The sequence below is a fragment of the Camelus bactrianus genome, chromosome 15 (genome assembly GCF_048773025.1).
Source record: "Camelus bactrianus isolate YW-2024 breed Bactrian camel chromosome 15, ASM4877302v1, whole genome shotgun sequence".
Taxonomy (NCBI): Eukaryota; Metazoa; Chordata; class Mammalia; order Artiodactyla; family Camelidae; genus Camelus; species Camelus bactrianus.
This window is the reverse complement of record NC_133553.1, coordinates 31,406,876-31,424,066: the sequence shown is the minus strand read 5'-3', so window position 1 is coordinate 31,424,066 and position 17,191 is coordinate 31,406,876. Positions and strand designations below refer to the sequence as shown.

The 17,191-nt window shown below is 51.3% G+C and overlaps 1 protein-coding gene across 12 annotated transcripts in view; it reads left to right on the top strand.

Moving 5' to 3' along the window:
* Positions 1-17,191, top strand: part of CIB4 (calcium and integrin binding family member 4) — a 95,330-nt gene that overhangs the window by 50,243 nt on the left and 27,896 nt on the right. For 11 of the 12 annotated variants that reach the window (XM_074341780.1, XM_074341781.1, XM_074341783.1 and 8 more), the window contains one exon: positions 4,036-4,132. The exons of the other annotated variant lie outside the window; for it this stretch is intronic. In XM_074341780.1, the coding sequence (XP_074197881.1) occupies positions 4,100-4,132 (33 nt within the window). In that variant the 5' untranslated portion in view covers positions 4,036-4,099. The remainder of the gene's footprint in view (positions 1-4,035; positions 4,133-17,191) is intronic. 12 annotated transcript variants of the gene reach the window in all.

Sequence of the window (17,191 nt, the reverse complement as noted above, 5' to 3'; positions counted from 1 at the left end):
CCAGATTAGAATCAGGAGTCAGGAGTTCTAAGAATGATGCCCTCAAGAAAACAAAATGAACCTATAGATGATGTAATGTATGTAAGCATACTAAGAGGAACTTTACCGTTCTGCAGAGAAAGTTTCGGGATGAAATAATGATAGATATACTGAAACCTAAGCAAAAGAAAGACAAAGTAATTATTAACTCTGGGAAAAACAAAAAGCCTTACAAGAAAGAAAATGTAATCACGCTGCGCTAAGGAACTCAGCTGTGAGCAATATTTGAATAATACACACATAATATGTATTAATACATAAATGTAAAAATAATATGTAGATAATAATATAAACACTGAATTCTGATTCAGGTAAATCATTTTCTATTGGGAGGTTAGGGGAAGGAGAAATAGTATACAGATGGAGATAAATTATTTTTTTAAGAGTAAGACATCACAAAATAATGTCTAGAATGAAAAATATCAATAAATGACAGTATCAGCACCATATGTAGAAATATAATGCCAATGTTAAGGAAAAACCAAGAGAAATAGCAAAATATTTTTTTTAATGCTGCCTTTTGGACAATTTTCCAACATCACCGCTGACAATGTGTGATTATCCTACAAATATGACAATGAAATGTGGCTTGGATGACAGTACAGTTGGATAGATTCAGCCAGTTGGAAAAAAAAGTATCCAAGAGACTGATAACAGGGGTAATCTTTGGAAGAGGGTGGCTCTGCCCTTGTCTAATACTTTCCCACCTTCTTATCTGTGACTTGCGTAGGACATAAAGGCCTGGTCACCAGATCTGCAGATGACACATGGGGAGGGGCAGACCACATGTGACAGCTTCTTCCCGGTCCAGAGCTGCCTTGGCTTGGCTTTCCAAGAAGGATTCTGTCTACCCTAAATTCCAGACTGTGGGAATTTTCTTTCACATCCTAACAACCTGTTGGTCTTGGAAGAGCGGGGTCCTTTTCACCATCAGCTTCCAGGTCAGCCCTCTCTAGCTTCTGGTTGAACTGCTGCCCTAGAAGCCCCTGGCTTCCAGATATCTCTTTGGGCTCAGTGCACAGGCCCTCCTGGGCCCTCGACTTCAGCAGTGACTGTAGACCCTGAGTCTGGGACTGATTCAGAACGGGCGCATATGGCTTCCTTTAGACCTCCGCGGCTGAGCCTGGGTCAGGCCGACTCTGTGTGAGCAATCTGAAGTATGCTGTATCGCCCAGGGATGAATCCTGACAAGACGCTGGGCTGTGTATGGGTCTCATGTGGGAGCCTGAAGCTTTGCCCCTTGCCCCTGCTCAGGCTGACATGGCCCTGAGGGCCCCCGTTCCTCTTAACACCCTAGAGGTCCCCAAACTTTCCAATCTCCAGGCTCTGTCCTGGCCATCAGCTCCTGGTCCCCCTGGAGCAACAGAAGGTTACAGGCTTGCTTCCTGGAACCCAAAGGCCAGAGTTCGAGGCTCAGCTTTGCCAGCTCTGTGACCTTGGATGAGTTTCTTACCCTTGCTGAGCCTCAGTTCCACAGTTACAAGAAGTATCATATGTATCAACCTCACATGGTTGTTATTAGGACAATTAGATGATCAAACCCACGTCAGGAGTTAGAGCAGAGCCTGTCACAGGGGTCCGTGCTGAGACTGGCAGCTGTGACTTTCATGGTATTGTCATCTCCTTTTTGCAAATGAGGAAACTGGCTCAGAGAAATCAAGTGATCTGCCCAAGGTCGCACAACTTGGAAGGAGCAGATCATAAGACTAAAAGCCACATTTTCAGGTTAGAGATAGGGCCATTTATAAAGCACCTGCAGGCCATTCCACAAGGCAAAGGACTATTGACCCCAAGGGATGGGGGTGAAGCCAGGGTTGCGGGGCCGGGGCTAGGATGGGGGAGAGGAAATGGAGGCTTGCCCTGGAGCTGTGTTCTCAGTCCTGCCTGTACAATACAAACACAGACGCCAGAGAGAGGGACAGAATGCCTGACCCAGGGGACAGAATGCCTGACCTGGAGGACAGAGAGGGATGGCTGAGACATCAAGGGCAACCTGAGGCCCGGAAGGGACGAGGCAGTTCCAAGTTCCGGCAGAGTGGGAGCCGTGGAGCTGGTGCCCTCCCCTGTCTCAGCCTCCGAGCCCGCAGACAGCCCCTCCCCTCGTCTGCGCTAGGTGTGGAAGGGAGACAAAGCCTGGGCCGCTTGCTTTCTGGCAGGCAGGATATGTGAGTTTTTCCAATGGCTTTGACTTTCGAGTCCATTAGTGATTAATTCAGAGTTCCATTTAGAGCCGGCTGATCCATATTTGGAGGAGGAGAATACTTTGTGGCAGCTGAGATGCAGCCACGATTCATCTGCGGCCTGGGAAGGCATGAAGTCAGGGCAGGGCCCTTCCCACAGCACCCCCTCCCCAGAAGGCTCTCCCGGGGAGGGTGGGGGGTGGGGCCGAGAGGTTTTCACCTGGATGAGGGGTGGGCCCTTGAGAGGTGGGCAACATAGCCTGCAGAGCCTGGTTTAGGATTCAGACCCTACTCTGCCTCTTCCAAGCGCTATGATCTTGAGCAGACCCCTTCAACTCTCTGAGCCTCGGCTTACCCGTCTGTAGAAATGATCACCCCACACCTTTCCCACAGGGTTGTTGGGAGGATTCAATGAGCACAAGAGCTTCGGAGACAGGAAGAGGGTGGCACCAGCAAGTAGGGGTCCCTTCTCTACCCTCCTCCTGTCCTGAGACCTCCCTCTCTGGGCTCCTGGGGAAAGAGCTTTGGTGTCAATAACTTTGGCTTTGACACTTACCCCTGTGTGACCTTAGGCAAGGCAAGTTATTTTACCTCCTTGAGCCTCAATTTCCTCACCTGTAAAATAGAGATAATGGTCCCTTCCTTGCAAGATTGTTACACAGATTCCATGAAAAAATCCACGAGAGTTGACGGGTGCAGCAGGCACTCCCGGTGGGGAACCACGGTGGGGACAGCAGAAGCAGCCTGCCCTGGGCACTGGCTATACAGGTGCATGGCTTCAGAGAATTCTTAAAAATTAATGAAATTTCTACCGAAAATCAGTCTGCTTTTTATCACTCTACACTAGCAGTTCTAACAATAACAGTGATAAAATAACTCCTTCAGGCTAGGGCAGACCACTCCCACCGCCCCCTCCCCTTGTAAGCCACTGGACCTTCGCGGGGGGGTGGGGGGGCTTTCCTCTCCTCCTTGCTGCCCTTCAGTGTCCCTCGCCCCACCTGTACTTTCCTGGAGACTGTCTCCCCTCATCCCTTCCACACTCCACTTGTCGGCTCCCTCCCCAACTTAGTGTAAAATCTCTGGTGCCAGTTCAGGGCCCCTTCCAAAGTTGATGGAGCCCATTCTCCATCATGGGGGCCAGGAGGGACACAGGATGAGGGCAGTCTCCTCTGGGTATAGGGCAGAGTTCGCTCCCACCCTCTTCCTCTCGGTGCTCACAGAGACATTTCACTCTTGACCTGGCTGTCACTCGTAAGCAAAATCCCTTGACCAGTGAGGAGACCTGCAGACAGAGACATTGATTATAGGATCGATGAGGATGGTCGCTCAGTCCCATAGTCTGGAACCAGCTTGCCGGTTTAGGGTGGCTGTGGTTTGCTGGCCCCAGGTAACTGGGTTCTAATCCTGACTCGGCCACACCCACCAAGCAACCTTTTTTTTCTGGGCTGAGGGTGGGGCTGGGCAGATGGCTTGAGGTGGCATGCCTGCTTCCCCAAGGCTCTGCTGGTTTCCCCATCCGTAAATAAGGAACTGGAGCAAGTGAGGACAGAAGTCCTTTCTGGGTCACTTGTAGAGTGTGTTGTGGTTACAGGGCACATTCACGTACCTTCCTTCATGCCTGGCTTATCTCTGCATCTCCCACAGTGTGCTGGGCACACTGGAGCCCCAGGGATGTTTCTGGAAGTGTGGAATGATTTATAACTGCCTTCTCTGTATCAATCAATAATGAGTCCTGAGTCTCCTTCCTCCAAAGAGAGCCCGCAGGAGAGGTGGCCTGCTGGTCCCCGCTCCTAGCCCACTCTGCCTCTCTTCTTAGCATCCACGACTCCTTCCTGAAACTCTGTCCCCCTGGGAAGCACTACAAAGAAGCCACGCTGACCATGGACCAGGTCAGCTCCCTGCCGGCCCTGCGGGTGAGTCCAGGGGGTAGGGTGGAGGTGGGTGGGGGCGGTGTCACTGAGATCTGCTGAGGCGCTGAGAGTGCTGGTCTCAGTGTCCTCACCTGTGAAATGGGTGGATTGGTGGAGCAGCTGGGATCCCATGTGCCCCCTGAGATTCCCTGCACTCCAACAGGCTGTGCTTGTGACAGCTGTCAGTGGCCCCCACTCGCAATCTTTTAGGGACCATCCTTCAGCCTGTATCCCTGTTGTAAAAAGGCCCTGCCCTTCCCCCAGGGTGCCTGGAAGAGCCCAGAGGTGCACAATAAAAGGGCTCTCCAATCACTCCTGAGATTTTAATTAAACTTTGTGCAAAGAGCACAGAGAGGCAATGTCAGGTTAACAAATCATGGCGGTGGTGTGCTTCCCGATTTTTCATTCGGGTTTCGGCAGAATAATGGTTTGAATGTGTTGCTGTGCAGTGAAAGTCCATCTTCATTTCTGTCTGGAACAAGATGGGCTCTGAGAGTTGTGGGCGCCTCTTTAAAAAGGGCCCGGGGCCCAGGCAGGGGGACAGGTCCTGAGGGAGAGACCACACGGGGCAGGGGGCAGGGGCGGCCCCTCCAAAGCAACAGACCTGCTCTAGGGCAGAGGCAGAGCCAGGGCTTGAGGTAGAGGCTGGAACTGAGAGGACAAGGAACCAGAAGAGCTGTGGAGCGGTCGTGGGGTTCAGGGAGCTGGGAGCAGAATCCTCAAAAAGGTGATATAATTGGAGAATGTGCCTGTCCCAGATACAAAATGGGGAGCCTGTCCTTAGGGTACCCCCTACTCACATCCACACCCTGCACCTCCACACCTACACATGCACATCTCCACACCCACAAACACTTGTACACGAGGTGGGGGACTTCTCTCAGACTGACTCTCCACTCAGGAAAGCCTGGGTGAGGGGCAGCCCGGAGGCAAGGCGGGATGGGAAGCTTCTGCCCTCCCCTCCCCAGGTGGGGGACAGTGTCACTGGTCAGTCGCAGAATATCTGAATGTTCAGCCAGGAAAGAAACTTGGAGACCACGAGTCCAATCACTATCAAACAGTCCCCACCCTGGTTTTATCCATCGGAAAACTGAGTCCCCAAGAGGGAAGAAACTCGCCCAGGGCCACGTGACATGGTAGATCCTGGAAGGCAGGCAGGACTCTGACCCCCAGGCTTGGCCTCCACTTCTAATCAGGGCTTGGCTCAGCGCTGACATGTGTCTGGGACTGCCAGGCGCCCTGGGGAGCAGCTGGCAAAGACTCGCCCGGGAGAGCTGGAACCGAGGGTGTCCGTGACCCGTGGCCCCAGCACTCCGCATGGACCCAGCACACCCTAGTCACGCCCAGGGGCTCAGATCAGCGGAGCAAGCACTGGACCAGATTAGAGGGCTGGATCTGGGCCCAGCTCCATCACACTCCATGTATGACACATCTCCTCTCTAAGGATTAATCTCCTATCTGTAAAACAATATGTACACCCTGTGCTGTGTAACAGACCTTGCCGGGATGAGCCATGGTCCTCTGCACTGTTCATTTTGTTCCCCATCCTCTCCTCTCTTCCACCTGGGGGTGGGGAGTGGGGAACCTGTTGGGGGTGGGGGAAGGGCAGCAAGCCTGGAGCAGAATGGAGGAGGGGCAGATGGGTGGGAGCACATGGGCAACAGCCCGGGGTGGTCTGGCGTCTGCCATGTGGACAGCCAAGGGCCGGGGACCAGTACAGCAGGAATGTCAGGCTACTGTAAAATGCAGTGATGTTAGAGCTGTGTGAGGGTCTGCAGGTCTAGGGCAGGATGGCAATCTGGGGTCTTCTCTGGAGCACCAGACCCCCCCCCCCCAGAACCTCATTCACTCGACAGTGGCTGGGAACTGAGATGGGGTCTTGGGATGAGATTACCTTAATTTTACATTTCTTATTTCATCCTTCTAAATGGTCATTATTTTAGTCTATCCTACAAATAAAAAACATACCATTGCAACAAAGTGGAAAATACAGAAAAGGTAAAAATCATCAGGCAGCCTACCTCGAGGGGTAACTGCCATGACAATTTTGCCTTATTTCCTTCCATAACTTTTTTTAATGTGGATATATAAGTGTTTATTGGGATCACATTTTTTTTTTTTGTATGTTGCTTCCCCCCACCGCCACTTTGTTTTCTTTGTTATTTTTCCAACTGGTTCTGAACAGCCAGAACCATCTCATGAACTGAAGACACTGAGCCACTGCCACATCTAGAGAACTAGGGACAGGGCACTGGGCCAGGAGCAGAAGAGCTGGCTTTGAACTCACTTGCTAGCCAACAATCTCAGGCAAGTCATCTCACAAGAAGAATGATTGGGGGTCTGAGGGGAAGCAAATAGACCCCAGCCAAAGAAGACTGGGCAGGAGGGGTGCAGTGTGGAGCTATCTTCTTCGAGGTGAAAGGCCTGGCTCGAGGTGCTCCCAGGCATAGGCCTGGGTCCAAGGACGCAGGTTGCTCTACAGTACAAGAAAGCACTCTGCCATCATCAGATTAGATGATGAACTGTGCGCAGAGGGAATGAGATACCTGTCACCAAAGGGCGCCAAGTGGGGGCCGGCCAAGCATTTACCTGGTGTGTTCTAGCACATACTCTGGTATCAAGAGGAGACTGGACTGCGTTCATTGGTCCCCTCCTCACCCTCCCAATCTGTGGTTCTGGTTCTGGCCTGGAGCCTGGTCCTACTCTCTTTTGTGTCATCTACCACAGTATGTCCCAGACTCTGGGCTTTCATAGCCCAATAAGATCTGCTTCCCCCCACAACACTGTTTACAATAGCCAGGACATGGAAGCAACCTAAATGCCCACCTACAGTTGAATGGATAAACAAGATGTGTGTGTGTGTGTGTGTGTGTGTGTGTGTGTAAAAATAAAATTACATATAAAATGAAATATTACTCGGCCATAAAAAAGAATGAAATAATGCCATTTGCAGCAACATAGATAGACCTAGAGATGATCATATTAAGTAACGTAAGTCAGAGACAGATATCATACGATATTGCCTATATGTGGAATCCAAAAAAATGATACAAATGAACTCATTTACAAAACAAAAATAGACTCACAGACATAAGAAACAAACTTATAGTTACCAAAGGGGAAGAAGAGGAGGGATAAATTAGGAGTTTGGGATTAACATATATAAAATAGATAACCAACAAGGGCCTACTGTATGGCACAGCGAACTATATCCAATATCTTATAATAACGTATAATGGAAAAAAAACTGAAAAAGAATATATACATATAACTGAATCACTTTGCTGTACATCTGAAACTAATACAACATTGTAAATCAGCTATACTTCAATAAAAAAATCCACTACCCCCCCAAAAATGATTATTTTGAGGAAGGACTAGCTAGAGATGGCAACTTTACAATTTTGCCAAGTAAGGACATTAAAAAATACGTCATCCACAATCATTTCATTTTTTAAAGACGTTCATTTTAGAACAAAAACGTAAGAGGGATCTAATCCCACAAGTGATAACAGTTCTTTCCATACACATCCCTTTCTGTTATTAGCATTTCTCCCTCTGTTAATGGTTGTCAAGAACTTTGTCCCTCATCATTCCTGGCCCTCACGTCGGCTTTTGGGGATCTAGATCCAGGACTCGAGTTTCCCTCTGTGTCCTTCCAATCTTGGTCGAAGCAGAAAGCTTGCTTCCCAAAAGGAATGAGGAGAGGCTTGCTGAGAGGTGGGGGCCCGAGTGTGTCTGTGTCCTCTGTGGCCCCAAGGATGAGAGCTGTGTGACTCAGCCTGCCCAGAACACATCTCTGGAAAAGCTTTGAGAATGGGGCCCCAGGGAGCTCTGGGTACTGGTATTACTTGGCTCGGGGTCCTGGGTGATCTGGGAAGAAAGCGCACTTGTGGAAAATTGGATTCACTTGTGGAAAAAGTAGATTAGTTAATATATTGGGAAGGGTCTGCCCATCAGCAGAGAGCAAGGCCTGGGCAACAGAGGCTAGCGGGAAAGCCTGACCACAAGAAGCCCCTGCCGGGCCGGGACGCACTGCCCTTTATTACCCAGAAGTTTCTGTTTTCTTTTTGTCTGCTGCTCTGTTTGGTGTATTTCAGAGTGAATTAGCTCAGTGTTTCTGTTCTTGTAAATAATGACCTTGCTTTCTGTAAACACGGATGAGTAGTGGCATGGTGAGACCCGGGCTTCTAGCTTCCAGGACCAGGACAGCCAGCAGCAGGACCTGAGGAAAGATCGTGGGGTCTCACGGTGGGGTCTGGTGGAAGCTTGTCCACCAAACAGGGCCACCGCACACCTCCGACCTCTTCCCACCTCCCTTTCCAGGGTTCCTGCAGGCAGGTGGTCTGTGCACAGCCTGGCCCTTACTGAACTTTATCCCAGGGTCAACTCTATGAAAGCACCAAGAGGCTTGGGAACCCTCCCTAGGTGTCAGGAGGCACCAGGTGTTGCTCCTGAGGTTTCAGCTCCATCTCGGTTTCCATCTATACCCAGTTTTTCTGAGCCTTTCGGAGGCCTGCTTATAGGCTGGGCGCATCTGCTTAGCATAGCTTGCAATGAACGCACTCCCCAGGCGGTCAGCAACGATATGTCCTCCTATGTATTCAGCTTCTTGAGAAATCACCAAAGTGGGAGGGGCAGGGATGGGAGTGTAATTTTTTTAACTTTAAAAATTATTATTATTAGTTTTTAAATAAAAACTATTTATCCAGGCCGAGAGTCAAGTTGCCCTATGAAGATTACCCTACCCCATTTCTCCTCTCGGGAGGCAGCCATTTTCAGCTGGTAGCAGATTCATGGTGTTTGCCTCCTTATATCTAAAGAGCCCCTTCTGGATATCCCAGCCTTTGACTTCCCCCTAGAGAAGAGGTTAGCTCTTCCCCTCTCCCACACCCGTCCCAAGCATCACTCCCCTAGTATAGTTACATAATGATTTCAGTTCTTTCAATACACAGTGTTTTCACTAGTATGACTGCGTACGGCCCAGACCTGAGCCATGAAATAGCTATGGTTACTTTTCCCTTTTTGCACAGTTTTTGTTGTCGTCTTTCCTAGATGTAATCATTGTTTTTGCTCAGTTTCCCACGTATTTATCATTCAGTATGACACCAAACCTCTGCCAATCATTTAAATCTCCTCTAAAGACATTTGGAAATGAGATGTTTTCTGTACATTCCATGTTCTTGGCAAAATTTCTCTTGGAGTCTTCCAACCCACTCACATCAGGGCTGGGTAGCCCTCTGGAGCCTGGTACATGTTGTCATTCTGGAGTCTTCTTTCACAAGCATCCAGATCCTTTTCACCCTCTTCCTTGGATCTTCCATTTCCTGTCTTCCTCTCTCTCTGTTTACTCATTTTGGTGGGGCACACACTCTGGTAGCTTCCTGATAAAGGGTACATGGAAGTAAATGTTTTGACACTTTCCATATCTGAAAATGTCTTTATTCTCTCCTTCCACTTGATTAAGAGTTTAGATGGAATTGAATAATAGGTTGGAAATCAATTTTCTTCTGAATTTGGAAAACATCCATCTATTGCATTTTAGCATTCATTGTTGTTTCTGAGAAGTCCAAAGCCTTTCTGTTTCCTGATCTCTTTTTTTGTGACCTGTTGTTTTTTTTTTCTTTCTGGAAACATGTAGGCTCTTCTCTTTGACCCCAGTATTCTGAAATTTCCAGTGATGGGAGTTGGTGTGGGTCCTTTTCTCCATGTCCTGGGCACACAGAGGACCCATTTAGTCTGGAAGCTGTACTTGTGTTCAAGGACACTTCCATGAATTATTTCTTTGGTAATTTCTCCCTTCTGTTTTCTCTGTTCTCTCTTTCTGGGACTTGAACGTTCTGACATTGTACATCCCGGGTTGGTCCTTTACTTTCCATCTCTTCTCTTGTATGTTTCATCTTCAGCCCTGCGCTCTTCCTCCTGGGGCTTTCCTCAACTTTATCTTCTACTCTCATTTAGTTTTTCACTTCTGCCATCATGCTTTTCATTTCCAAGAGCTCATTTTCATTCTGTTTATTTGCCTCTCTCTCTCTCTGTGTCTCTCTCTCTTTTTAAATAGCATCCTCTCCTTTTTCCTGGATGTAATGTTTTCTCCAATCTGTTCTTCAAGGTGCTTTTTTTTCCCACTAGCTTGTTTGGGTCACCATCTTTAATGTCAGAAGCCTTCCTTGAATAGTTGGTAATCGTCTGCTCATAATTAACCAAGAGTGGGAGGTGGTTGCTATTTCAGAGCTTTAATTCCTGGGTGGAGTTCATCAACTGGGAACTTCCCTGAAGGGGCCATTTCTTGAAGACACTCTAGAGAATAGGAGTAAGTTCTGGCTGCCAGGATTCTGGAGCTGAGTCAGGAAAGGGGGCTGCTGGAGTCTCAGACTTCTACACACATGTATTTATTTAATCCCCAATTCTCAATAGTGGCTGACATCCCCAGTGCAGAAAGCCTCTGTTACACTCTCCCCAGAGAACAACTCTCCAGTCTTCTGCGGGGGCTGGGGAGGGGCAGTCACCCCCCAGTGTCAGATGCAGGGGAGGTCGAGAATTCCCACTGCTTCTCAACACTGTCAATCAGTCCTCCTTTTAGCCACATCTGTTTCCAATGCAACCTGGTATCTCCAGGTCCAGAGCCTTTAGAAGCTTCTGGGATGTAGAACAGGTTGATAATCACTTTCCCTGCTGTGGGCTCAGGGTCCTTCCCTCTCCTGTCTGCTGGGTCATTACTTCTCCTTCATCTGCTTCCCGAGTGTGTCACTGAGCAACTGCTGCTGTTCCCTTATGTTCTCTCTGTTTTCGTGGGTCGTGCCTCTAAAGACTCCTTTACTTTAGTGTTAGTGGGTGTCAGAAGGGAATGAAAATAGATGCAAGTGTTCAACCTGTCATCTCTATCCAGGACTGACAGCTGTGTTCCTGCTGTTCCGTAACACGTTTCAAAACCACCCTCTCCTCATTGTTGCTGTCTCGGAATCTTCCAGACAGACAGCAGCTGCTCCCAAACTTTTCTCCTGCACCTTCCACGTCCAACCTCCCAAATGTTCTGCTTGGCTGATGTCCTCAGAGCCTTGCTCCCGTGCTGTCCACCCTCCCTTCCTGTTCCCACACTGCTCTCCAGCCCAGCCAGCCTGCTATAGGGGCCCCCTCCCTCCCAATAGACCCCTGGGAAGTGTCACTCCTTGCCCTGTTGATTATCAGAAGGAAAGTCTCATGGATAAGAGACATTCTTTCTGCAGTCTGCGGAATAGGGGTTCTCACACCTGGTCCTCATTCACTCACTCCATAAGTAGTTATTATGCATTTAGTCATTTACTATGTGTTGTGCACTAGTGAGGACCTGGGGGCAGCTTATAAGGTCTTTTCTTAGGAAATTCAGGGTTAAGAACAAACAGGAGAATTGCAAATCTTGGGAGTTTTGCAGAGCTCAGATTCTTGACCCCAGTGCCAAACGCTGGGGCCCAAAGAGGCTCAGCCAGGCTACACAGTGGGCACAGTCCCTCCTAGAAAGACCCAGCCCAAGATACCTTGTTCATGCTCCGTCAGCCTCCCATCCCAGCTTCTTAGGATACTGAGCAGCTCCTGGGCAGCCAGGCACATGTGGGCACAGCACCCCTCCCAAAAGGCCCTGGAAGGACCACCCTACTACTGTCCAGTGGCTGGGCCAGGGCCAGAGCTCGGCACTCAGTGACCTGTGCTCTAGTCTCCCAGCAGCCCTTGGCTGGCTGAGTTATTATCTGCATTGACAGCTGGGGAAGCAGAGGGTCAAAGGGGACGAGCAATTTGTCCAGTGAAAACTCTTTTATTATAAATGATCATCCTGCTTGGTCTGGCAGAGTCCCGGGCTGGAAGGGGTCTGAAAGACCTTTGGGTTCCTTTTTCTCCTGAGGGCGATGGCACGCACCCCCTGGGAAGAATTTGAATCTGCCTGTCCATCTGAGAAGAGGTTGGGGCGGGAGGGGCGGCAGTACCTGACTCTCGGGATCTTCCTAGTGCTTTTTTGGATCAACTTGTCAGAGCCTTTTCATGGCCACCACCTCACTGCACCTCCCAAGGGCAGAGAGGCCTTTACAGATGAAGAAAGTAAAGCCCACAGATGGGACAGAACTGTCCAAGGTCACAGGGCCCATCAACCTGAGCCAGTGTTGGAACCCAGGCCTCTGGCTCCAGCCAGGCTGTTTCCACCCTGCATATTCTGAACTCCCACCACATCCCCAGGAAGCTCTGTCTGAGGTTTGGTCTCTGATGAGGAGCTGGCCTGTGCACCCATAACATTCACATCTTGTCTCCCATGCACTAGGGCTGTCCTCTGAGCGCACCGTATTCAGCCAGAAGGTAGGGAACTGGGCATGGAGGGAAGGCAGCGGGCCGGGGGTGGGTGGGGGTGTCCTGATCACCCACAGCCCAGGCCGGGAAAGCTGGACCCAGTGATAATCCTCGGGCTGTATTTAGGCCACTGCCCTGGATTCCTCCTTCACCCTCAGATACTGTCCCTGGTTTGTTTAAAAAAAGCAGCGGATTGGATAGTTGGAGCAATTCTACTTTCCAGCCCCAAATGTCCACTGCCGTTAGTCGTGTGCCTCACGGTTACGAGTCCTGTCCACACTCTATCTTGTTTGAGTCTCACAGTAGGTCCGTAAAGCACAGCGGACCCCCTTCTTCTACAGACAAGGTGACTGAGTCTGTGAGAAGTTACAAGCTCTACCCACAACAACACAATTCCAAAAGTACATCTGCACCCAAGACCTGTTTTTCCTCCATACTTCTCCATCTACTAGGGAAGGTGAAATCAAGGTCCCTGATGGGCAACATTTGTGTGTGTGTCTACGTGTGTATACACGTATGCAGCAAGGGAAGGAAGCGGGTGGGAAGAGGCTGGTGGTCTGCACAGTTGGTGATTGAGGGGGAAACGGCTTTTCCTATCTCTGACTGGGATGCTCGCCCAGCCCGCCCTTGGGTGGCAGATCACACATGTGGGTCTCATGTACCAGAGAGGCCTGCACTCATTTCAGGAGGGCCCTTCCCAGTGCCCAGCCTCTCAGGCTCCTGTGGCAGGCCTGGGAATTGTCGGATTCCCCAGTCCCCAAGCCAGGCCCCATCCCTAGTGCCCGGACTCCAGAGTGAGTAAATGTTCCACTGAGAAAGGAGAGAGAACAAAGGGATGGGCCTGGCCTGCCAAGCGCCCCAGCCCAACCTCCCAGGCTCCCACCCCAGGGCCCCACCTCACAGGGCCTGAGGTCACTCTGAGCCTTTCATCTCATCAGAGAGAAGCACACTGGCTCTCCCAGCCCTGCCTCCCAAGAGAAAAACGGGGCTGACTGGGGCCTCCCCAAATGGGGCTGGGGACTTCAGATCTTACTCACCCAGGGTTGTAGGTAGGGCCACTCCGTCCATTCAGCAGAGTTCAGACAGCCGGCCTCCTGCCTCACCACCCCAGCCTGCCCTGAAATCTGTGCCGTGCCTGGCTCTGTGCTGGGACATCACACACACATCATCTCACTTAATCCTCAAAGTCATCCTCATTTACAACTGGGGAGCAGAGGATCAAAGGGGTCACACAGCTGATGAAGGGCAGTGGCGTCTCAACTGCCAGCACTTACTCCCCCACCCCCAGAGGGGGGGTCCCCGACTCCCGCTGCAGAGTCAAAGCTGGGAGGGCAGTCTGGCAGCTGGCACACTCCCTGCATTTTCAAGCATCATTAGATCTTTTTCTGACAACTTCATCAGTTAGCAGGGCTCAGAATTGGCAAAAATCCTTATTTAGACATTTAGCCAAAGAATTAAGAAGTGGTTCATTTCAGAAAAAGCTCAGTGATGTAGGACACGGTCTCTGCTCTGGCTGCAGCAGTCCGCAGCAGAGAGACGGGATCTGGCCTCCAGCCTTGGCTGCACCAGACACCAGCAGCCTCGGGCACGTCACTGCTCTTCTCGGGGCCTCAGTTTCCTTATCTTCCAAGTGGATGTGTAATGCCTCCCACACAGGTAGTTAGGAAAGCCTGGATGGTGGGGGAGAGCTCTGGGTTCCAGTTTTAGCTTTTCCCTCCTGGGTCTGGCCTTGGGCCAATTCCTTCCTTCTTGGCCTCAACTTTCTATCTAGACTCCAGCACATGACCTGCGGCTCTAAGCTGGGGGCAGTGGGGGTGGAGGGAGCCTGTGGGATGACCAAGGGCAGCCCCTCCCCCAGTGATACTATACCTGCAGTGGCCTCTGATTGGTGCCTCTAGAAAGGGGCAGTTCGTAACCCTCCCCCTGCTCGCCTGTGTGCAGTTTGCTTAGGCGTGGTTCACATTGTTGCTGGGGGCAAGTGAGCAAGCAGAACTAGAAAGTGGTCTGGTTTTCATCTGCACAGAGTCTGACCGTCCCCCTGCCACCTCACAAGTTGCATCTTATGGAACCCTCTCCCTGATTCTGGGAAGTCACTATTGTTACTGCATGCAGTTCAAAGCAGAATCAGACCAGGACCATTGACCACAGTCCTGCTTGCCTCACTTATCACACCTCTTGCTTCTGAGGGGTATTCCTCATCAGGTCACACCCACTCAGACCTGTAATTGGTTCTGTCAATGATCCTACTTTTTCTCAAATTTCCCAAGAGCAGTTGCCCTTGTGGAGGGAGAAGGGGCTCTCGAACTAGGTGGTCCTGAGTCTGAATGCTTCAAGGCAAGTCGCTTAACTTGGAGCCTCGACTTCCTCACCCTGGAGATGGGAAGGCCATTAGGAGGACATCGAGGCATCAGGATTCAATGAGACGTGCCCTGGCCTCCTTCCCTGCATTGGATACACACATCATCTCATTGCTTCTGCCCATGAGCGGTACCTGGCAGTCAAGGCACGAAGGACCAGCCCATGGCGGGATGAGGAAGTGGGGGCTCTGGCAGGTGGAAGGACTGGCCATTGGTGGAGTCAGCAGTGACTGGGCTGGCACTGGGTGCCATGCGTGCACTGGCTCTGCTGGGCTCTACCCACTTGGAAAAGCGTTCATGTGGCCAAGGTGAGAAGTGAATCCGGGCCTCCTTCCAGAGGTGGGGCCTCCTCCCTCCTGGCTGCAGATGACACCGAGGGGATCACTGAAAAGTACAGCTCGCACCCAAATTCCCTGGCGGCACAGAGGGAACGGGCTGCAGAGGGCTTGGGGACATGCTTGCCCAGCACCCTGGTCCCAGTCCTGTGCTCTCAGAGTATAAGATAAACAAACCCCATCTCGGCTTTTCAAGAGTCCTGGTCCCCAGGGCCCTTCTCAGCCTGTTGGCTTGAGGCTTTATTCCACTCATGTCTTTTCTGATAACTTCATTTGTGCCCCCAGAGACCTCAGGCTTGTTTAAAAATAGAAAAATAAACAACATTGTTCCTGAAGTGCCCCCTCCCTGCTTTGGGCCTCCTAATGAGGTGCTGGCTGGGCTGGCCGGGGCTCTGTTCCCAGGATTTTCGACCCTCTGCAGGCCTCGGGCCTCTGCTGTCTCCTCCGGCACAAGACGCCCCGTGGCTCAGAAGGGCTTCCCGGTGGCATGGCTGCAGGGAGGTCTTGTGCCGCCTGCTTGGAGATCCAGGCCACCACAGCTCACACAGCTGGGGTGTAGGGACGCATTCACCCAGGCAGAAAGCCAGGCCAGGCCCCACTCAGGCCCAACCACAGAAGGCGGCCCTGCAAGGGACCTTCCCTCCTCTTAGCGCTGGCCTCAGCCCCTAACAGAACACAGACCCCTTCCGTGTGCTGGGCACTGGGTGAGGCACCCAGGATGCAGCCGCTCAGATCTCTCAGGCTCATTGGGCTTGTTGTTCAAAGTCCTGGGCTGGAGTTTGCATTTTGTGTTCGACCTCAGTTTTCCCACCTGCAGAATGGACCTAATGATAGCAGCCCTGCCTATCTCAGAGGGTTTGGACGCAGCCTGCGTGAGAGGATGGCTGTGAAAACGTTCAAATGCTCCAGGCAGGTGGGTGGGATTTCAGGCAGCATTCAGAGAGGACTAGCATCGGGAGGCAAGGAGTAGCTGTGCCCCCTTGAGCAGTGGGACCTTTTAGTGGGGTCTTTTAGAACGAGCATCAACCTCACACCAAGGGGTTAGAGGGATGGGGGCAGGGTCTCTGGATAGCCACCAGGACGGTAGGGACCCAAAGCCACACCACTGGGAAGGTGGCTAAGAAATGGCACTCTACCTGAGGAAGGACTTGGGATGACGTGACCCTCTTTACATATTTGCTAGGGGTGGGGGAGGAACTGGATGGGCTCTGGGTAGCGCTAATGTGAGTGGGAGAAGTGACTCTGCGGGGTGGGCTTCAGTTGGCCCTCAGGCTAAAAATTCCTAAATAGATCACACTCTCAGAAGCAAGACTAGGCCCATTCAGGACCGAGCAAGCTCCCTGTCCCTGGAGTCCTCCCAGCACAAGCCACTGGAATGCAGTGCAGGGAAATCAGGCTTCAGGTCGGGCGCCCACTTGCCCAGGAAGTTGAAGCAGAGATGCTGAAAGTTCCTGCAACCTGAGCTCTGGCAAGGCTCTGGGAGAGGAGTCACCCACTTCCCTCTTTTGGCCTGAGGCCAAATGCCAGAGGCAGTGCTCCCAGTATATTGAGGGGAACTGAAGCCATGTCTCAGGCAGCAGAAAAGGTGTTGATCAGAAACAGGTTCTCTCTGGAGATGGTTGGAGGCACCTACTCATCTTGCCCCTGGCCCCTGCTGATCCAGAGCCCCTCCCTTGCCCCAGGGCTCCAGCAGGCCCCTCAGAAGGGTGGTCAGGGAGAACAGTTGGCGGGGCAGCTCTGGATCGACACCCAGGTCCTTGTCTGCACAAGCAGTGCCTTGCCTGGCCAGCTGCTTCTGCTTGCTCTCTCCCAGGCAAAGGGCCTCCTGGAATAGGGAGACTTACCTGGGAGAGGGGAGGCTGCGCAACAGGGCCAGGCAGCTGAGGTGGCCCGGTCTCCATTCTCAAATGCCATCCTCCTTAGAAAGGCCTCTGCGCCAGCAGGGACCCTGGGGAGAAGAGAGGCCAGGACCACTGTGCTTTCCCAGGCACACTAACTGACGGCAGCACAAGCAAGCCGACGAGCTCTTAAAACCTGGTAGAATTATCAGGAAAAAT